At 43.3% G+C, this 22,732-nt stretch overlaps 1 protein-coding gene across 1 annotated transcript; it reads right to left on the bottom strand.

Annotated features, from left to right (window-relative positions):
- Positions 1-963: 963 nt before the first annotated feature.
- LOC129845781 (collagen alpha-2(V) chain-like) lies at positions 964-22,628 on the bottom strand. The gene is made up of 31 exons (XM_055913692.1): positions 22,506-22,628; positions 22,263-22,316; positions 22,062-22,160; positions 21,833-21,886; positions 19,040-19,138; positions 18,744-18,797; positions 18,219-18,272; positions 18,036-18,089; positions 17,870-17,923; positions 16,835-16,879; positions 16,199-16,297; positions 15,891-15,998; positions 15,654-15,707; positions 15,303-15,356; positions 14,951-15,004; positions 14,730-14,783; positions 14,246-14,407; positions 13,997-14,050; positions 13,703-13,864; positions 13,430-13,537; positions 13,157-13,264; positions 12,891-12,944; positions 12,667-12,774; positions 12,259-12,312; positions 10,350-10,457; positions 10,147-10,200; positions 9,942-10,049; positions 7,828-8,233; positions 7,414-7,610; positions 6,814-7,056; positions 964-1,926 (listed from the first exon to the last, which is right to left on the bottom strand). The coding sequence occupies exons 1-31, from the start codon at positions 22,626-22,628 to the stop codon at positions 1,780-1,782; spliced, it is 3,186 nt and encodes a 1,061-aa protein (XP_055769667.1). The 3' UTR covers positions 964-1,779.
- Between the last annotated feature and the right edge of the window lie 104 nt (positions 22,629-22,732).

Below are 22,732 nucleotides of genomic sequence, written 5' to 3'. Positions count from 1 at the left end.
GACGGCCATGTTTGAGGTGACACAGAGCTATGGGGACTCTGTCAGGGTTCCGTCCGACGTGTGTAAGATCATGCAGGTGAAAGAGTCTCGGAGAGAAAGCTGGACCAATGAGCAGCTGGTCCTCGACAGAAGACTCTGGGAATTTGGAGATTATCTTGTACCCTCTGTCGATGAAGTTTTACAGAAATTAGAAATTCAGACATCTCAGTGGGAGCGTGTAATACTGTAATTGGTTAAAAGTTTTACAACGTTTTGCATTTGATAGAGATGAGAGAAACAGTGAACTGTTACCTGCCTCTGATCTTCAGTCTATGTTGTTCCACTCAACCCTGAACTTTTCTTCTTGTTTGGATGTGGGGTCATTTTTCCAGGGGGAATTGGACTTAATTAATTATGCATATAATTGTTACTGCTTGTTCTAAACTTTCTTATAGTTTTTAATGCTGACTTTAATGTAAAAGCTCTTGTAAGATTTATTACGCATGACAAATAAACACCACCTTTTTTTAATCAAGATGCCATGTTCATCTACCATTGTGCTCTAACATATCGGCACCCTTGCACTTTACAATGGAGTGCAATAGAGCAGAATATTGTGGTTTCTATTTTCAAAACTGGTTTAATGGCTATTTTGACCCTGTAGGAACCTGCAACTTATCACCTTTAGTCCAGGCCATTTGTGTGAAAAATTTCAGTTTATAACTTTTTTTTCTTGGTTCTGTGCAGTTATAAATCAAACAAATACACGTGTGAACACCAAATGTTTTTTCACTTTCAACTTATTTTTTTGAAGAAATAGTGGACATGTCCCCACCTTCTGAAATTGCTAAAGAAATATAAACATTATGTCCTCCCCTCTTCTGAAATTCAAGTTGTGCCCCTGCGTAATTCAAACACTGTTATTAAATGGGAAGGTATTTGTTTTATTCATCCTGACCTGAACCTTAAACCAGATTGACTGAACAGGGCATGAGATTCATTTTATTGGGTGTAACACCATCAGTCGACAGAAGAAAATATCATCATATCAATAATAAACAGGAATAATAAACGTGTGACGAGCAATTGACATTCTTATGTTGCATTTACATTAGAAAAAGGAATACAATTGTTGTTGTTTTGTCTCTACATCAAGTGACAGTATATCTATTTAGTGGCATTCACTGAGAAACTGGTAAAGAAATGTATGATGGAACGTCATACGACACTGACACTTAAGTTCCATAAATTGTCATGTTTTTAACAAGCTGAAACCTTCAGGCCCTGAAACTCCATCATGACACAATCTTCTTAATACAATACACCTGCATTCTTCAATAGTAATTACTACCAGTACCATTGCACTAACAACTTTAGTTGTTTCTTGGAAAGAAGCAATAAATATTTTAGTAGCAGGCAGGACATATACTGTACTGTCGTTTCTCCGCCCTGCCTTTATGTACAAAGCTGATCGCTTCAGCAGGTAGTCCAAGAGTCTTGGGAATGTTTAACCCTTTGGAGGAGAATGGACGACAACATTCCAACCGATTCTAATTGATGACATCACAAGGGGTTGTTGTTCAGTATTAGTTATTGAACTGAAACCTAATTCTTCAAGGGGCAATCTTTTAAATGAGTGATATATAGCCATTGATTCTTGAAGAATGTAACTAAAAAGTGAGTGTTTTTTTCTTGTTTGAAATCCAGATTGCCTCTTTAAACAGAATGGAGGATGGCGTTCTAAAAAATCACTCCTCATAGGGTTAAATAAATCAATCCATCCATCCATGTGTGTTGGGTTTAGGAGAAACACACAGGTCCGATGTCCAGGCCAAACTCCTGATCCTCCTTGCCTATGTCCATGGGGGCCAAGTCTACGATAGGTAGTCTGGCTGGCGTCTGAGTTCTGTACTCAATCACAGTCTTGCCCCAGTCTCCATTCGATTTCTGCAGACACAGGAGAAGAAGACATACCGTAGCTATAATTCTGAATTCAACTCATTGTCCTATACAACGTAAACAAGTAAACAATAGGACAGAACCACATAATGAGATGATTATGAAGGCATACATGTATGAAAGCTTGTATACTTATTTTAAATGTATGTAGTTCTGTCCTTGTGATGTACTTGTCTCTTAATGTTCTGTATTATATCATGTTTTATGTGTTGTGTTCACCCCAGGAAGAGTAACTGCTGCTTTAGCACTAGTTAATTATACAATCCTGAATACTAAAAGACAGGGTGGGTAGGCTTTTGTTCCCACTTCCCAGACCACTTTGGCACACCTGATTCAGACATTCAACAACGCATGTAGGTAGATGGTTGGTTGGTTGGGCAGGGTGGGGGGGGGGGGGGGGGGGGGGGGGGGGGGTAGGTAGGTAGGCAGGTAGGTATAGATAGGTAGTAGGGGTGTGACGGTCATGACCTTTTTTCAATCACCGTGAGGTGAGTTTTAAAAGCACATACTGTTTTTATATATTTTTTTAAATATGATTTTCGATTGCATTTGCATTGATGTCAGAGTGGTTGGAGGGACAATAGAGCCCTGAGTACCAGACCATTAGGATCAGATGGAGGGACAATAGAGCCCTGAGTACCAGGCCATTAGGACCTGATGGAGGGACAATAGAGCCCTGAGTACCAGGCCATTAGGATCAGATGGAGGGACAATAGAGCCCTGAGTACCAGGCCATTATGACCTGCTGGAGGGACAATAGAGCCCTGAGTACCAGACCATTAGGACCTTATGGAGGGACAATAGAGCCCTGAGTACCAGACCATTAGGACCTTATGGAGGGACAATATAGCCCTGAGTACCAGACCATTAGGACCTGATGGAGGGACAATAGAGCCCTGAGTACCAGACCATTAGGACCTGATGGAGGGACAATAGAGCCCTAAGAACCAGACCATTAGGACCTTATGGAGGAACAATAGAGCCCTGAGTACCAGACCATTAGGACCTGATGGAGGGACGATAGAGCCCTGAGTACCAGACCATTAGGACCTGATGGAGGGACGATAGAGCCCTGAGTATCAGACCATTAGGACCTGATGGAGGGACAATAGAGCCCTGAGTACCAGACCATTAAGACCTGATGGAGGGACAATAGAGCCCTGAGTACCAGGCCAATAGCGATTAGGACCTGATGATAGTTAGCAAGTTGGGTACTCCTAAAGCATGTCCAGAGTGCATAAGAGGATATTACCATGACTCAACAGTCAAGCTGAATTTTACTGCTGTCATGACTGCCGGTGTTGCGGTAATAGGGCCACAGCAACAGCCATAGTAAGTCGGTAGGTAGGTAGGTAGGTACACTATATACAGAAGTATGTGGACACCCCTTCAAATTTGTGGATTCGGCTATTTCAGCCAAACCCATTGCTGACAGGTGTATAAAATCGAGGACACAGCCATGCAATCTCCAAAGACAAGCATTGGCAGCAGAATTGACTTCCTGAAGAACTCAGTGACTTTCAACATGGCACCACCTTTCCGACAAGTCAGCTCGCCCAATTTCTGCCTTGATAGAGCTGCCCCGGTCAACTTTAAGTGCTGTTATTGTGAAGGGAAAACGTCTAGGAGCAACAACGGCTCAGCCATGAAGTGGTAGGCCAAACAAACTTACAGAACGGGACCGCCGAGTGCTGAAGCGCGTAGCGCGTAAAAATCGTCTGTCCTCGGTTGCAACACTCAAACTGCCTCTGAAAGCAATGTCAGCACAAGAACTGTTCGTCGGCAGCTTCATGAAATGGGTTTCCATGGCCAAGCAGCCGCACATAAGCCTAAGATCACCATGCGCAATGCCAAGCGTCGGCTGGAGTGGTGTAAAGCTCACCGCCAATGGACTCTGGAGCAGTGGAAACGCGTTCTCTGGAGTGATGAATCACGCATCACCATCTTCCAGTCCGACGGACAAATCTGGGTTTGGCAGATGCCAAGAGAGCACTACCTGCCCCAATGCATAGTGCCAATTGTAAAGTTTGGTGGAGGAAAAATAATGGTCTAGGGCTGTTTTTCATGGTTTAGGCTAGGCCCTTTATTTCCAGTGTAGGGAAATCTTAACGCTATAGCATACACAGACATTCTAGACAATCCTGTGCAACAGTTTGGGGAAGGCCCTTTCCTGTTTCATCATGACAATGCCCCTGTGCACAAAGCAAGGTCCATACAGAAATGGTTTGTCGATATCGGTGTGAAAGAACCTGACTGGCCTGCACAGAACCCTGATCTCAACCCCATCAAACACCTTTGGGATGAATTGGAACGTCGACTGCGAGCCAGGCCTAATCGCCCAACACCAGCGCCCAACCTCACTAATGCTCTCGTGGCTGAATGGAAGCAAGTCCCCACAGCAATGTTCCAATATAGTGGAAAGCCTTCCCAAAAGAGTGGAGGCTGTTATAGCAGCAAAGGGGGACCAACTCCATATTAAAGCCCATGATTTTGGAATGAGATGTTCGATGAGCAGGTGTCCACATACTTTTCGTAGATGTAGGTATAGGTAGGTAGGTATACTGTAGGTAGATGTAGGTATAGGTAGGTAGGTATACTGTAGGTAGAAGTAGGTATAGGTAGGTAGGTATACTGTAGGTAGAAGTAGGTATAGGTAGGTAGGTATACTGTAGGTAGAAGTAGGTATAGGTAGGTAGGTATACTGTAGGTAGGTAGGTAAAGGATGGGTAGGTAGGTAGGTATACTGTAGTTAGAAGTAGGTATAGGTAGGTAGGTAGGTAGGTAGGTAGAAGTAGATATAGGTAGGTATACTGTAGTTAGAAGTAGTTATAGGTAGGTAGGTAGGTAGGTAGGTAGGTAGGTAGGTAGGTAGGTATAGATAGGTAGGTAGGCAGGCAGGTAGGTATGTATACTGTAGGTAGAAGTAGGTATAGGTAGGTAGAAGTAGGTATACTGTGGTAGAAGTAGGCAAAGGTAGGTAGGTAGGTAGGTATGTATACTGTAGGTAGAAGTAGGTATGTATACTGTAGGTAGAAGTAGGTATAGGTAGGTAGGTACAGTGGGTATCCTGTAGGTAGTAGGTTTAGGTAGGTACAGTAGGCATACTGTAGGTAGAAGTACACCACTGGTCAAAAGTTCAAGGGTTTCATTCAAGTTTTTTTTTTTTTTTTTTACTATTTTCTACATTGTAGAATAATAATGATGTCAAAACTATGAAATAACAAATATAGAAACATGTATTAACCAAAAAAGTGTTACACAAATCAAAATATATTTTATATTTGAGATTTTTCAAGTAGCCTTTATGACATCTTTGCACATTCTTGGCATTCTCTCAACCAGCTTCACCTGGAATGCTTTTCCAACAGTCTTCAGTGAGTTCCCATATATGCTGCGCACTTGTATACTGCTTTTCCTTCACTCTGCGGTCCGACTCATCCCAAACCATCTCAATTTGATTGAGGTCGGGTGATTGTGGAGGCCAGGTCATCTGATGCAGCACTCCATCACTCTCCTTCTTGGTAAAATAGCCCTTACACCGCCTGGAGGTGTGTTGGGTCATTGCCCTGTTGAAAAAAAAATGATAGTCCCACTAAGCCCAAACCAGATGGGATGGCGTATCACTGCAGAATGCTGTGGTAGCCATGCTGGTTAGGTGTGACTTATATTCTAAATAAATCACAGACAGTGTCACCAGAAAAGCACCCCCACACCATAACACCTCCTCCTCCATGCTTTACGGTGGGAAATACACATGCGGAGATCCGTTCACTCACACCGCATCTCATAAAGACACAGCGGTTGGAACCAAAAATCTCCAATTTGCACTCCAAACCAAAGGACAAGTTTCCACCGGTCTAATGTCCATTGCTCGTGTTTCTTGGACCAAGCAAGTCTCTTCTTCTTATTGGTGTCTTTAGTAGGGGTTTCTTTGCAGCAATTTGACCATGAAGGCCTGATTCACACAGTCTCCTCTGAACAGTTGATGTTGAGATGTGTCTGTTACTTGAACTCTGTGAAGCATTTATTTGGGCTTCAATTTCTGTGGTTGGTAACTCTAATGAACTTATCCTCTGCAGCAGAGGTAACTCTGGGTCTTCCATTCCTGTGGCGGTCCTTATGAGAGCCAGTTTCATCATAGCGCTTGATAGTTTTTGGGACTGCACTTAAAAAAACATAAAAATTTCTTAAAATGTTCCATATTGTCTGAAATTCATGTCTTAAAGTAATGATGGACTGTCATTTCTCTTTGCTTATTTGAGCTGTTCTTGCCATAATATGGACTTGGTCTTTTACCAAATAGGGCTATCTTCTGTCTATCCCCCTAACTCTGGGTCTTCCTTTCCTGTGGCGGTCCTCATGAGAGTCAACCCTACCTTGTCACAACACAACTGATTGGCTCAAACGCATTAAGAAGGAAATAAATTCCACTAATTAACTTTTAACATGGCACACCTATTAATTGAAATGCATTCCAGGTGACGACCTCATGAAGCTGGTTGAGAGAATGCCAAGAGTGTGCAACGCTGTCATCAAGGCAAAGGGTGGCTATTTAACACTTTTTTTGGTTACAACATGATTCCATGTGTGTTATTTCTTAGTTTTGATATCTTCGCTATTATTCTACAATGTAGATACTAGTAAAAAATAAAGAAAACCCTTGAATGAGTAGGTGTTCTACAACTTTTGACCTGTAGTGTAGGTATGTAGGTAGTTAGGTAGGTAGGTATACTGTAGGTAGAAGTAGGTATAGGTAGGTAGGTAGGCAGGCAGGTATAGGTAGGTAGGCATAGGTAGGTAGGTGGGTATACTGTACTGTAGGTAGAAGTAGGTATAGGTAGGTAGGTACTGTAGGTAGATAGTTAGGTGACTTACAGAGCAGCCATCCTCCAGGACAGTGTATCTGAGGCGGGAGTTGCCCTGAACCTTGACCTCCTGTCCGTTGGAGCCCTTGAGGATCAGAGCCTTCTTCAGGTTGCCTGTGGCTCCGTCATTCACGGCCACGCTGTTCTTGCAGTGGTAGGTGACATTCTGGACACCCTCCTTAGAAAGCAGGCGGATCAGCCTAATCTGAATGGTTACGGCGTTGGGCAGCTCCTCCTTGTTGCCGTAGCTAAACTGGAATCAGAAGTTCATTGAAAAAAAGTATTTCACAGGGACACTATTGTACATTAATCAGCATTTCAGTTTTTACATCAATGTTAGAAAAATACACCTGGAGGTGTAACAGTTTTTCACAAACATCTCCAGCTATTTTTTCTGACAGAAAGAAGTCTTCCATTGCTATATAATCAAGGCAGCAGAGGATGTATGTTTTTAAAGCAGTATTGTGCTTGGTGAATTTATTCTACAGTATGGTAGCTCGTTTATTCATAGAAACAGTTGGCCGCTTTAGAGGTATCCACAGTGTAATGCTATCATCTATATACTACATGCCTTCATTGAATAGACATCGTGTATATTTTATATACTCACTTTAGTTCCTCCATTCATATTTGCTCCAAACCAGACAGGTTTGCTGGCAGTGGGAGTGGATTTGGTCCACCATGTTTTGCGAGGGATGCTGGCTGAGATGGGGTGGGCTGAGATGCAGGTCTCACCAGTCTCCATGTTGCAGAACACCTTGATAACATCCTTGGTACTGCCCTGGTTGGGGTCCAGCCAGTAGTCTCCTGGACATGGAAAGACCAAGTATCTCATCATCTATTAGACACACGGACTCCACTTGTCAATAAAGTCAATATCACCTAACGAGTATATGCATCCATTAATTCATCTATAACACCCTAACTACGTCGCAGCAAAACAAAAGCTTGAGTAAAGAATAGGCAAGACAAAAAGCAGTTAAAAACAAGAGAAGACACAGTCTGTGGTGAAAACTGGACCTACCAGTCTTTTTAAGGGAATGGCACTGCTTGATGTCTTGGCAGGTTTTGGCGGGGTTGGCCTGGCTGCCATCGGGGCACTTCATGTTCTGCAGGTTTCCACTGAGGCTCTTCAGCGTGGTCTGGACGCTCTGGTCTGCCCCGAGGACGGTCGAGGCATTATTGGGACGCGCCTCATCCTCGTTGAACTCTGGAGGGGGATGGGGGCCGGAGTCGTTCCAGTTGGACTCTGGAGGGGGTTGAGGGGGGGCTGATTCATCCCCGTTAAACTCTGGGGGTGGAGGTGGTCCATCCTGGTCCTCGCCGTAGTCGTAGTCGAAGGAGCTGCTGAAGCCGAACATATCAGCCCCAGCAGTGGGAGGGCCAGGGGTCCCTGGGGGACCAGGGGGACCAGCATCCCCAGGAGGCCCCTGGAAAAGAGGAGAGAAGTCAAGAAACAGGTATGTTACTGTCCTTTGATATGCCATGTCTCCTTGTTGGCTTTTTTGCATTAGAAACACTGAATGTGTCACAGGTGTCATGACGTTGGCCTGTGGGTAAGGTTTATGATACCCCATAAATACCTTTCTCCCTTCCCTCTCTCTTGACTCTACAGAGGGACTCTTGAATAGCCTTTGTTAAACAGAGATTCTGGGAATATCAGGTGGGGGGAAATGAACCATATTTTGGGAATACAACCAGTTGAACATATCCGTTGGTACTTAATGAATATGATGTCAGTTCAGTTGTCATCTGAGACATTCTCATCAATGATAGGATGACATTAACGGTACAGTGGAAAGTCTACACATTATAGTTATCAGATTCACATGGAATTGTTGTGCAATTCAAATGTTTAAATAGAAAATTATTGGTGAAAAGATTAAATGTAATTTTAGCTTCCAAATGAGAGATTTGGGTTTTCATAAGGTTAGGGCTCTGCTCAATCAGTGGCCCCTGTGAAGAGACATGGGTTATAAAACTATGAAGACACACCCTTCTCCCTCCATTATATAAGCCCTTGACGAAAATGTAACCTTCTGTTCCGGGTACATTAGGATGACGATCCGATGTCAGAAGGGTTCAGATAATAACTACAGAACGAAGCCAACCTCAGCGTGAGCTTTGGTTGCGAATGGTATGAACTTTGAACTCTTATTCACTACAGAAGTGATACCTCCTAGCCGTTGAGTTAGCAGCGGCCGCTTTAAACTGGGCTAGGAGAGGACAGACAGAGTATCCCGTCTACCACACAATGACGTTACTACAACGTATCCAATTTACCACCAGAGACGCTCTTCAAAGGATGGAAGAACTCTTGGGCAACTCGGCCTTCCATCTACCACCAACCTACTGAAGCGCAGCTCAGAGTAAATATTCATTGCCTTTTCCTTTTCCAAATGGGCGGTAATTTAGAATGCATAAGATTCTGTATTTACGATAGAGTAGTTGCCTACGGCCCGATAGAGACATTGCTTCTCCCTTTGTTCTTCAGTCTTCCCGCTCTTTCACTCAAACCCAGCCCCCTTTCCTTTGGGTAACCAGCTGTCATATCTGTTCCGTCCGCTAGGGACGTTTTCCTTTATGACGTAATTTGTAATCAAGGTATGATTCATTCTGTGTATATGTAATTCTGTGTGATTAGTTAGGTATTTAGTAAATAAATAATTAAACCCAATTTTGTATTGCTGATTCAACTTGTTAGCCAGGGTTCATGAAGATAACCAAGAATTTACAACTTTCAGATGAGAAAGAAATAAGGTGACGATTAATATTGACTGCTATTGATGTAAAATATTACTAGGTCTTTAAGAGTTTATTCGGAAGATAACTGCTCTATAAATATTATTTTGTCGTGCCCCGACTTTCGAGTTAATTACATTTACATGACTAGCTCAATCAGGTAATATTAATTACAGAGAAAGGATTTTATAGAATAGCATGTCATATCATTTAATACGGCATAGCCAAAGACACGACACATGTATGAATTATTTGCATGCTTAATCTAACAAGCAATTCTATTGGACAAGCAATTGATCAACATCCAAAGCCTGGTTTGTTCTGACATCCATTTGAAAGTCATAGCGGATCCAACCAGCATAGTGACAACAGAACCACTAGTCTCTAACGTCTCACCTGAGGTCCGATGTCTCCACTGGTTCCTCTTGATCCAGGGGAGCCCATGGGCCCGGTCAGCCCGATTTGGCCATCACCTCCCGCGGGGCCAACCACACCAGGGGGCCCCTGATGAAAAACACAATCAGATTTATAAAGGGAAACAAACAGCACACACAAATTGACCATTATACTGAGGCATTGACAGCTTATTCAGTGTACTTACTCTCTGTCCAGTAGGTCCTACAATTCCTCGAGCTCCAACATCCCCAGATTGTCCCTACAAACAGAAGGCCATTGATTAGCCTGTTATTGGCTGACATAATTAATAATAAAAGCATTTAATTGATTTTGCGAAGTTAATACAATTTTCCATAAATTAAATGACAGATTATGCCTTTTAATAGTGCTTGGGCAGTTTTTACTCACAGTTGTCCCAGGTAAGCCTTGCAATCCAGTGAAGCCTCTGTGGCCTTTCTGCCCTCTCTCTCCTTGGTCTCCTTTGGCTCCCCTGTCTCCCTGTGGCCCTTGAGGCCCCTAGGATAAAAAAAAATCATGATCATTTGCTGTAAATTACTGTGAGCAGATTTATCCAGATCAACACTCATTGAGACTTATACAACATGGGTTTACTGGTCTGTCAATAAATACAGGTTCCTGTGTCAGTATCATAGGTTCATGTTAGTGCTGGGCATCAATATTGAGAATTCAATATGATTTCGATATCATTTGATATTGATATCAATACGAGCAAGGCATATCGTGATAGCGGTTCTGTAGGCACAGAACCCTCTCACAGGCTCTTTAGTATACTTCACTGCCTGTTGATGGGCGATTAAGTGGTCAAAGACTCCAACCCCCCAAGCCATAGACTATTGTCTCTGCTGCCGCACGGCAAGAGACACCGGTGCATCAAGTCTGAAACCAACAGGCTCTTGAACAGCTTCTATCCTCAAGCAATACGACTGATAAATAGCTAACAAAATAGCTACACAGACAATCTGAGTTAACTCTGTATCTTTATTGCCCTTTTATTTAAATCTTTGCACTGTCTCTGCACACTCACAGGGACCTACACACTCACACTCACTGTCACTCCAACACACACACACAAACACTCACTCCATCATTTGCACACTCACACATAATATGCACATACATTTTTACTGACTCTACACACCTACTCACATGCAAGCTGCCGCTACTCTGTTCAACTTATATCCTGTTGCCTAGTCATCTTACCCCTATACATATCTACTTCCATCACTCCAGTATCCCTGCACATGTAAATATGGTATTGGAACTGACTTTTAAAATATTTCCTGTATACAGTATAGTATGCTTACTTACTTTATTGTGTATATCATATTTCTTATTCTTATTTCTTGTGTTTTTTCCCCTAGTAATACATTGTTATTGATTATTGCGCTGTTGAGTTTGCAAGGCAGACTTTTCACTGCATGCGACATTAAAACTTGGAACGAGCTTCCCATTGTATTCGAACTGGTGGGGTAGGTTAGTACCACGGGCATTCACACCTGACCCAATGGGCAATCAGCAAGCAGCTGTCTGAGCTACAAAGCCTTGGAAGTGCAATGTTATTCAACTGTTTTGATGCTATTCATTTAAACCGATATGATACCAATATTGGTTCGGGGGAAAAGTAAACAGATTTTGCATATCACTAGTTTATACAGTATGTACTAATCAACAGGCATACTACTACCACTAGTAGTGTACTCTACTTCATTAACAGGCATACTACTACCACTAGTAGTGTACTTACTTCATCAACAGGCATACTACTACCACTAGTAGTGTGTACTCTACTTCATCAACAGGCATACTACTACCACTAGTAGTGTGTACTCTACTTCATCAACAGGCATACTACTACCACTAGTACTGTACTCTACTTCATCAGTAGGCATACTACTACTACCACTAGTAGTGTACTCTACTTCATCAACAGGCATACTACTACCACTAGTAGTGTGTACTCTACTTCATCAACATGCATACTACTACCACTAGTAGTGTACTTACTTCATCAACATGCATACTACTACCACTAGTAGTGTGTACTCTACTTCATCAACAGGCATACTACTACCACTAGTAGTGTGTACTCTACTTCATCAACAGGCATACTACTACCACTAGTAGTGTGTACTCTACTTCATCAACATGCATACTACTACCACTAGTAGTGTACTTACTTCATCAACATGCATACTACTACCACTAGTAGTGTGTACTCTACTTCATCAACAGGCATACTACTACCACTAGTAGTGTGTACTCTACTTCATAGGAAATGTAAGAGAGGTGTTCTTACCAGCTTCCCCCGGATCCCTGATTGCCCCTGGGGTCCTGGAGGCCCTCTAGCACCCTGGTGTTGAAAAACAAAAAAACTATGTCAAGGGAAATCAAATCATAGAACCTGAAATGAGTTTACTACTACCAACCTTGTCACATCTACTCAGAGCATGACAGCTCGTAACCCTGAAACATTACATTTTTACATTTTGTCATTTAGCAGACTCTCTTATCCAGAGAAGACAGTAGTGAGTTACAGTAGTGAGTGCATATATTTTCATACTGGGTTTTGACCTCAAACACTGTAGACTCCTATGACCTCTAACGCCATAAGGGTCTACAGTCATGTCTCAAGGCTAGAAGGCTCTGAACGTTGGTGTGGCAATTAACTCTGCGATGGCATTGTGGCAATGTCCAGATTACTCACATTGTCTCCTCTCTTCCCAGGGACACCAGAGGTGCCGACTGGACCAACAGAGCCATGAAGCCCCGGAGTTCCAGCAAGACCCTCAGCACCAGGATTCCCTCTATCTCCCTACAGACAGACAGACAGACAGACAGACAGACAGACAGACAGGACAGATTTTCTGGTGAAATGGTTTGATCATACATTTCCATAAAGTTTCTTGTCCATCTGTAGCTGTGTCTTACCCTGGCTCCTATAAGTCCATCCTTGCCAGGTACCCCATCAGACCCAGCATTACCCTGTAAAGACAGATTGCTGCATTAAGTTTACCTGTGCTGTATAGTACAGTATCCTTCTGTTACAGTACAGACCTGCTTTTCAGGGGAACTATTATAATTCCCACATGAATGAAAGGTGTCAGTATGTTTTAATCCACAGTTGGTTTAATGGAAATGTGTTCACTGAACCCACAGACAGAACAGTCATGGGTCAATTAAGTGAAAACACATACCGTAAGACCAAGGTCCCCTCTTGGTCCGGTTGCCCCTGGTAACCCGACTGCACCGACAGCACCCTTGCCTCCCCGAGTTCCGGGGGCACCTGATTTTCCGGGTGCACCCTGGGGAAAAAGTGTGACATCACTGGTCAGGACACAAATGGAAAGTGTATGAGTGTACTGTATATCTGACTGAGTCTTGGATTGGGACTCTGTTCAGTGTATAATGATACTACTCTCAAGACTATAGAAATGAATGGTGAATGTGAACTTGAGTTCCATACATACAGCAGTACCGGGGGGCCCAACCATCCCGCTCTCTCCTCTGACTCCAGGTATGCCCACAACACCTCGTTGTCCTGAGATGCCTGGTGGTCCCGCCGGCCCATTAGGGCCCTGTCAGAAACAAAGACCATCCCATTGGCCAATGGTAACTTCAGATATTTTCTAGTCTATCAAAAGAAGTATAGCGTAATGGAGGATGGCAGAGAAGTCTCGCTCTGTAAACCACTTTGAACAATACAGCTAAATGTTTTACTTCTGTAACTCTCTCATATTTACCCCTGGTCCATCCTCTCCAGGCTCTCCCTTGTCTCCTGGGGCACCTGCCGGGCCCGGGGCCCCTCTCTCTCCTACACGCCCAGGGCCTCCATTCTCGCCTCTAAGTCCAGGAGTACCTGCCTTCCCTGGGGTACCAATGTCTCCAGGCACCCCTACCTCACCCTGGAAGAGGGGAAAGACAACGTGAGTAATGGAATAACATATTTCACTATATTGCTATTGTTTATGAAATAATTTATTGGTGATCTCATAGGTAGAAAGTGATTTGATTGGTCGATAGTAGGATTAACTCACAACGGAGCCTGCTGGACCAACTCCCCCAGGGAATCCTGGGAAACCAGACCCACCCTGAAAATGACAGATGAAATTCTTATCAGAAAATATCAACATACTGTACTACATATTCAGTGAATTCCCTGGAAAAGCATTCCTACTCTGTGCTGAGTAGCCATGATCAGGTCTATTTCTACAGTAAATACCATGGTGAAGTGTTTCTATGAATGCTCCAGCCGTTATATGTCACCCTCAGTACGACGCACTCACCGCGGCCCCTTGTGTTCCTCTGGCCCCCTTTAGTCCAGTCACACCAGCAGGACCCTGGGAACCAAGTTTACCAGCTGTTCCCTGGAGTCCCTGTGCTCCAGCCTCACCCTTCTGACCCCTCTCTCCTGGTTCACCTTTGACCCCGGGTTGCCCATCAGGACCCTGCGAAGAGTCGGACACAATGACCATGATTACTGGGCAGATTCATCGCAATGCGAAACGACTTCCAAGTCTTACCATGGAAATATTTACTATGTGGTTATATGGAAATGCTTATTAACTTTGACCATTACTGAAATTTGTATTCAACATTATACAGGAGGATGTTTGCAGCGTAATCTGTTCAGACATCACCTGTAACAACACCAAGCCAAGGTTGACAAATTAACAGAGCATGAAGGGACACAATACAACAGGGAAGGCGCCTGTCATAGCTGACACTATTGGGCGTGACAGACCGCCACATTGTTTGAAAGCCACTCACAGGAGACCCAGGGAATCCTACTGCACCGGTTGGACCAGGCTCCCCAGAAGCTCCCTATAACAGATGTTGGGTCAGAGGTCAGTACAGAGGTATATGATAACTATTAACAGTATGTTGCAATTGTCTTTTTTTACTATGGGACAATTGTACACAATTGTACACAAGACAACTTACAGTATTTCACGTGTCAATAGTTTTACAAAATGAATCGCAGTACTTACGGCCACTGCTCGCGCTCCTCGACGTCCAGGGGGCCCTTTAGGGCCGGCCTCTCCCTAAAACAAACAAATATAATATATTGTCTGGGTATCTGTGGTAGGCACTGAGGCCTTAATATGGATAGGTGTTCTCTGCTACAGTGTATGTTCATCTAGTCTGTCTGTCTAAGTGCTGTTGGTGACTGTATGCTGGATGCTCCTTTAGGGTCTAGGCAGGGTTACTGTTAAAGCACTATGTGACAACTGATGATGTAAAGAGGCCTTCATGAATACATTTGAGTGAGTGAGTGAGGTGAGTGAGTGAGGTGAGTGAGTGAGGTGAGTGAGTGAGTGAGTGAGTGAGTGAATGCTTTACCTTATCACCATTGAGCCCAATGCCTCCTGTTGGTCCAACTGGACCAGGAAGTCCCTTCAAATGAAAAACAAACAGGATTTCAAATATTCGACAACTTGCTGTGAACAACTTCCTATGGTTATGAAACCAATGAAACTAGAAGGTGCATCAAAAGGTCACTCCACTCCACCCAGGGCCTACAACTGGTTATGATGACGTCACTACATTTTGACATATCATTCAACTTGAACCTAACAGAATTTTGTTGTGGGTGACATTTTAAGATGTTATTTTTGCTTAAATCCTTGATGTAATCCATTTAGGTGACTCAGAAAGGTATGTGTAGACATGTATGTGTAAGGCAACTCTCACCCCGGGCCCGTCGTTTCCAGCAGTACCCTCGGTTCCTTTCTCACCAACTGAACCCTAAGGAGAGAAGAGGGGTCAGCAGAACAGGACTGCAGAATGAACCCACCCAGTTATAGCATGGAATACACCACTTTGAAGGGTTACAACTTGTAGTTCCTTCTAGTGTCTTGGACTCTGGAGGTACTTTGTGGACTTTACCAAGTTTTGGTTGATATTTTCCCCTCCAACACAGATACTTACCACATCTCCTTTAGGACCAGGAGAACCAGGGATACCCCTCTCCCCTGGCATCCCCTGCAGGCCTGCAGCTCCTATGTCCCCAACGGTTCCTTTAGTTCCAGACCCACCCTGGGGGAAGAACACACACAGAAACAACTCTCATATCATGTTTGTGGGAAATAACATGGATATATGAGGTTATCATTACATTGTTAATCTGCATTAGGCCTCCATCGTGGAAGAGATATCATTTGACAACCTGGTTAAATGACTGAATGAATAAAGACACAAATAAATACATCTTTTAAAGTGATGTGTTCTAGACTTACCTTTGATCCCTCTGGTCCTGGCCCCCCTGAAATACCTTTGGGCCCCGGTAGTCCGTTAGTTCCCACATCACCTCTCTCTCCTGGGATGCCACGCTCACCCTGCGATACAATCACCCACTGGTCAGCTACAAACAACGTCTTTACAGCACTGTATGTTATAAACAGGGCCTTGTGTTTTAGTTATCATGTCACATGACCTGGATTTTAAGCTTTTTCCAGAAATGAGAATTAGACCAAAAAATTAAAGCAATTGTCTGAAGATGGTGCTGGACCTTCTGACATTTTAAAAATGGGACAGTTTGATGAAAAAGCTTTACATGAAGATTAAAATTCAGGTCATGTGACATGATTAACAAAAACACAGTGCCCTAGTTACAAACCTTATTTTAGTAGTGAAGATAAGGACTGAACTCAAACAAAACCGCATTGGGGAAAAAAATGAATTTTGCCACACGATAGGTGTCCATTATGTATTAGGTAATTGTACTTCTGTATTGAAAAAATATCAATATGATTATAATTTCAGTTGGAAGATGCATTTTCTCTGCAGAGGGGCAGGGTTACTTTTCCCCTATTGCGGGTTGTATTCAAATGGGCATCAAATGAATAGATAAATCAGCTATTAAGATGGCTTACCCTTGGCCCTGTGAGACCAGCAGCCCCTCCCTCTCCAGCGATACCCTGGGAATGACAATACCAAAACCATTTCATCAACACAACAGACAGGCAGTTTCAATCCCCTCTTCCACCTTCATTACTGACCAATCCCCTTCCCTGACACACTTCCTGCATTTATACTTATGCTACATTTTTATTATATTCTACTGAGTTCCTTTCCTTATTATTTTTGTATTCTTATCTTTTGCTATTTCTTATTGTTGTCACATTGTCGAGAGGGAACCTGCAAGTAAGCATTTCATTGGACTGTGTATACCATGTGTATCGAATACGGGCATACGACAAATCAACTCGAACTTGTTTACACAGGCAGCCTAATTTTGATATTTTTCCACTAATTGGTCTTTTGAACAACCAGAACAGCAATTTTGCCAAGAAGCAGGTTGACGTTTATGGGCCAGATTGAAAGTCAAAATTGGTGATATATCATAAACATTTATAAAAACAAAAATGGTCTTAATTTAAGGTTAGGGTTAGGCAAAAGGTTAGCATTGTGGTTAAGGTTAGGTTTAAAATCAGATTTTCTGACTTTGTGGCTGTGCCAGCATGTAACTACCCTGCAGAGCTGCCTCCAGAACATGAGTCATCCCAATAAATGCCAACCTGCTATCAATAATAGGGTAAAATATCAGAATTGTGCTTCCTGTGTAAATGCAGCATTAAATAACCCGGAAACGTTGCTGAACCTAATAGTAGTGTTGATCTATAACTCAACTCAAAAACCTGTTACATTTCTAGATTCTTACTGTAGATAATGAATGGACTGTGTTTCGTTATGTTGGCAGACTCATGACTGGTTAACATGTGCCTTTGTTTGGTCCATTGCAGGCAAAGGCACACATACCCAGTCATGAGTCTATCAAACGAACAACATTTAGTTCATTATCTAAAGAAATTATCTATTGTTGAAATGTAACATAAATAAGCTGTAAACAAATCAACTGTAAATAGAGCTTATTGTATGTCACAGTCGGGCGTGATGTCATACCGTACCTCAGCACCTGGTTTCCCAGACTCTCCAGGTGGACCAGCAGATCCAGGTAGACCCTGAAATACATCACACCATTATAGCTCTCATTTCCCCTTTATTGACTAGAACTATCACTAGTCTCTATTCTAGTAAACACAAGGTGAATAAATCCCATGTGAAACAGCATACCTGGAAGCCATTCATACCAGGAGGTCCTTGTTCTCCTCTCTTCCCTGCAACTCCCTAAAAGAAGTCAAGTATGGGCAGGACAACCAGCAGCGGTTTAAGCTTACCATAACCCCATACAGTATTTCATGTTTAAACTGTGTTGGTATATATCGTTTAATTGAAACATATTAACCAGATACTTACTGCTGGACCAGCAGTGCCACCAGCGCCCATCTCTCCAGTTTTCCCATTAACCCCCTGTATGAGAAACAGTCCTCAGTGGTCAGTGTGTACTATGAGGTACTACAGCAGAGTTCTACCAGCTTATAATGGGAGAAAGCTTAGAATGGAAACTGAAAATGTTTTATTTAAGCAATAAGGCTCGAGAGGGTGTGGTACATGGCCAATATACCACGGCTAAGAGCTGTTCTTATGCACGGCGCAACGCGAAGTGCCTGGACACAGCCCTTAGCCGTGGTATATTGGCCATATATCACAAACCCCGAGGTGCCTTACTGCTATTATAAACTGGTTACCAACTTAATTAGAGCAGTAGAAATAAATGTTTTGTCATACCCGTGGGATACGGTTTGATATACCATGGCTGTCAGCCAATCAGCATTCAGGGATCGAACCACCCAGTTTATATTTGGAAATGAACCAGTTTGAGGGGCAGTTCCACCACCTACAAAATCCTATTTGAACCCCTGATGAGTGTAGTGTACTTACCCTCTGTCCTGCAACACCTGGGGTCCCCACTTCTCCTGCCTTACCAGGGTCTCCCTGAGAGGACAAATGAACAATGATCCACAATCAATAACATGTCAATGTTTCCCTCAGCCTATATCATATAAGTAGCATTCCTGTGTCTCTCCTGACATCGTATGGTCCATGGTACACGTATTCAAACAACTACAGTATTTCATTCATCATTCTAAATGTGATGGGTTTAATGGAGCTGCTTCTACTGTATATTGTGGAAAGGAACACACACACATGATCTCCATAAAGTGTGGGTTACTTACAGTAAAGCCTTTTGGTCCTACTACACCCATGGTTCCAGCTGGACCTCTGGTACCATCTGACCCTGCTGGCCCTGGACCCCCATCCTCTCCTCCTCCTCCCTGAGAGAGAGAGGGAGGGAGAGAGAAAGAGAGAGAGGGAGGGAGAGAGAAAGAGAGAGAGAGGGAGACAGAAACAGAGGTAGGTTGACGTTTGGCCTGTTTATAGATAAAAACATGTATTATACACTCCCCTGCGTATTTAATATGTTTCTTAACACTTCTACATTAATGTGGATGCTGCCATGATTACGGGTAATCATGAATGAATCATGAATAATGATGAGTGAGAAATCTACAGACACACAAATATCCTACCCCCCCAAAATGCTAAGCTATTGTAATGATGAGAGGTTAGGATGTTTTGGGGCCTGATCTGTGTGCATCTGAAACCTTCTTACTCATCATTCATTCAGGATTATCCGTAACCATGGCAGCATCCACATTAATGTAGAAGTGTTCAGAAACATTCTATTCTTATTTATAGTAAAAGTGACTCCAAAATTACACAATACATTATTCACCATTCATTTCTATTGGGCAAAACGTAATCTGAAACACAACCAAAACAAACTGCAAATGCATCCAACAAGACTGTAGAGTCATTGCGTGCTAGAAATATGTGACCAAATACTAAACTTTTGACCTAATTTTAATACACTATAAGTGAATTTGTCCAAATACTTATGACCCCTTCAAATGGGGTACTAGATACATAAAGTGCATTTATTTCAAAACGGTAAAACAGATACCGGTATGTATGAAATCACCTCATATAAAACATTTAAACTCAAATTGACTCCCGAGTGGTGCAGCGGTCTAAGGCAGTGCATCTCAGTGCTAGAGGCGTCACTACAGACCCTGGTTCGATTCTGGGCTGTATCACAACTGGCCGTGATCGGGAGTACCATAGGGCGGTGCACAATTGTCCGGGTTAGGGGAGGGTTTGGCCGGTGTAGGCCGTCATTGTAAATAAGAATTTGTTCTTAACTGACTTGCCTATTGAAATAAATATAAAAAAATCCAAAATTCTGTAGTACAGAGCCAAATTAAATGTTTTAACATCACTGTCCAAATGAATAGTGAAGTGAAGAGTCAAGCAGTGAAGTGAAGAGTCAAGCATTTCGCTACACTCGCATTAACATCTGCTAACCATGTGTATGTGACAAATAAATTTGATTTGAATAGGCAGGGGAGTAAATATAAACTCAGCAGAATAAGAAACATCCCTTTTTCAAGACTTTTCAAAGATAAAACGTAAAAATCCAAATAACTTCACAGATCTTCATTGTAAAGGTTTAAACACTGTTTCCCATGCTTGTTCAATGAACCACAAACAATTAATGAACATGCATCTGTGAAACGGTCGTTAAGACACTAACAGCTTACAGACGGTAGGCAATTAAGGTCACAGTTATGAAAACTTAGGACAATAAAGAGGCCTTTCTACTGTCTCTGAAAAACACCAAAAGAAAGATGCCCAGGGTCCCTGCTCATCTGCGTGAACGTGCCTTAGGCATGCTGCAAGGAGGAATGAGGACTGATGTGGCCAAGGCAATAAATTGCAATGTCCGTACTGTGAGACGCCTAAGACAGCGCTACAGGGAGACAGGACGGACAGCTGATTGTCCTCGCAGTGGCAGACCACGTGTAACAACACCTGCACAGGATCGGTACATCCAAACATCACACCTGCGGGACAGGTACAGGATGGCAACAACAACTGCCCGAGTTACACCAGGAATGCACAATCCCTCCATCAGTGCTCAGACTGTCCGCAATAGGCCGAGAGAGGCTGGACTGAGGGCGTGTAGGCCTGTTGTAAGGCAGGTCCTCACCAGACATCACTGGCAACAACGTCGCCTATGGGCACAAGCCCACCGTCGCTGGACCTGACGGGACTGGAAAAAAGTGCTCTTCACTGATGAGTCGCGGTTTTGTCTCACCAGGGGTGATGGTCGGATTCGCGTTTATTGTCGAAGGAATGATCATTACACCGAGGCCTGTAGTCTGGAGCGGGATCGATTTGGAGGTGGAGGGTCCGTCATGGTCTGGGGCGACGTGTCACAGCATCATCGGACTGAGCTTGTCATTGCAAGCAATCTCAACGCTGTGCGTTACAGGGAAGACATCCTCCTCCCTCATGTGGTTCCCTTCCTGCAGGCTCATCCTGACATGTCCCTCCAGCATGACAATGCCACCAGCCATACTGCTCATTCTGTGCGTGATTTCCTGCAAGACAGGAATGTCAGTGTTCTGCCATGGCCAGCGAAGAGCCCGGATCTCAATCCTATTGAGCACGTCTGGGACATGTTGGATCGGAGGGTGAGGGCAGGGCCATTCCCCCCAGAAATGTCCGGGAACTTGCAGGTGCCTTGGTGGAAGAGTGGGGTAACATCTCACAGCAAGAACTGGCAAATCTGGTGCAGTCCATGAGGAGGAGTTGCGTTGCAGTACTTAATGCAGCTGGTGGCCACACCAGATACTGACTGTTATTTTTGATTTTGACCCCCCCCCCCCCCCCCCTCTGTTCAGGGACACATTATTCAATTTCTGTTAGTCACATGTCTGTGGAACTTGTTCAGTTTATGTCTCAGTTGTTGAATCTTGTTATGTTCATACAAATATTTACACGTGTTAAGTTTGCTGTAAATAAATGCAATTTACAATGAGGGGACGTTTCTTTTTTTGCTGAGTTTATATATATATAGAAATGGGTAGGGGAGTATATATATATCCTGACTCATATCCACACACCATTGGTCCTTGGTGTCCCTCAGGACCCTGGGAGCCGAGAAGACCCGACAGACCCTGAGGAAAGAAAAGGGAGGATTTTAATAAAATGTTGACTCTTTTTTAGGTGGTTCTGTTCATGTACTTCTCATGTCTGTTTCATCTAGGATCAACATAAGCGTGATGATCACCACAAAGGAATTTTCTTCTGTGATAGAGAATGCTGACGAGAGGTAGAGGTGTGTTATCTCACCCGTGCCCCTGGAAGACCTGGCTCTCCAGTGCGTCCTGGGTCACCATCGGCACCTTTGGCACCAGATGACCCACCCAGTCCTCGCTCACCTTGGGCACCCTGATCACAGAATGGAGTGTGGCGTTTGAATGGCATAATATTATTATTCAATGACTTAACCCGGCTGACTTATTCTATAGATTGAAAGAGAAATCAACCTACCTTTTGACCAGGTAGCCCATCCTGACCAGGAAAACCTCTACTGCCAGGAGCACCCTGGAAATTACACATTGGTTTTAACAGAATTTGCTAAATGGTTTTGATTTTAATCAAATAATTTTGCTGTTTGCTGTTATTGAATGTACTGAGGAAAGACAGAGAGAGAAAGAGAGAAAGAGAGAAAGAGAGAAAGACAAGAGACAGAGACAGACATAGTTCTTGTAGTGAGTGAAAGAGCTGATTTACTCTCTCTCCATTGGGTCCAGCGGCGCCTGAAGTCCCGGCGTCACCCCGTTCTCCCCTCTTCCCCTCCTCTCCCATGGGACCCAGCGCTCCATGATCACCAGGTGCACCCTGCAATGACGTCATAATCAAACAAGATGGCTGCCACATCATACATTAGTGTTTGTTATATTTTACTGTATGGCCTTTTAAGAGTGCCATAAAATGAATTGAATATATTGTTGTTGCAC

Source organism: Salvelinus fontinalis, unplaced genomic scaffold (assembly GCF_029448725.1).
Source record: "Salvelinus fontinalis isolate EN_2023a unplaced genomic scaffold, ASM2944872v1 scaffold_0365, whole genome shotgun sequence".
Classification (NCBI taxonomy): Eukaryota; Metazoa; Chordata; class Actinopteri; order Salmoniformes; family Salmonidae; genus Salvelinus; species Salvelinus fontinalis.
The sequence above is the reverse complement of the archived record's forward strand: the minus strand, read 5'-3'. Positions and strand labels throughout refer to the sequence as shown.

Coding starts and splice junctions, on each gene's coding strand:
- LOC129845781 (XM_055913692.1), bottom strand. CDS start 22,628: ATGACGTCATTGCAGGGTGCACCTGGTGATCATGGAGCGCTGGGTCCC. Junction 18,798..19,039: donor TAGGACCAAAAGGCTTTACT/GTAAGTAACCCA, acceptor TTGTCCTCTCAG/GGAGACCCTGGTAAGGCAGG. Junction 15,357..15,653: donor CTGGAAACGACGGGCCCGGG/GTGAGAGTTGCC, acceptor TTTCATTTGAAG/GGACTTCCTGGTCCAGTTGG.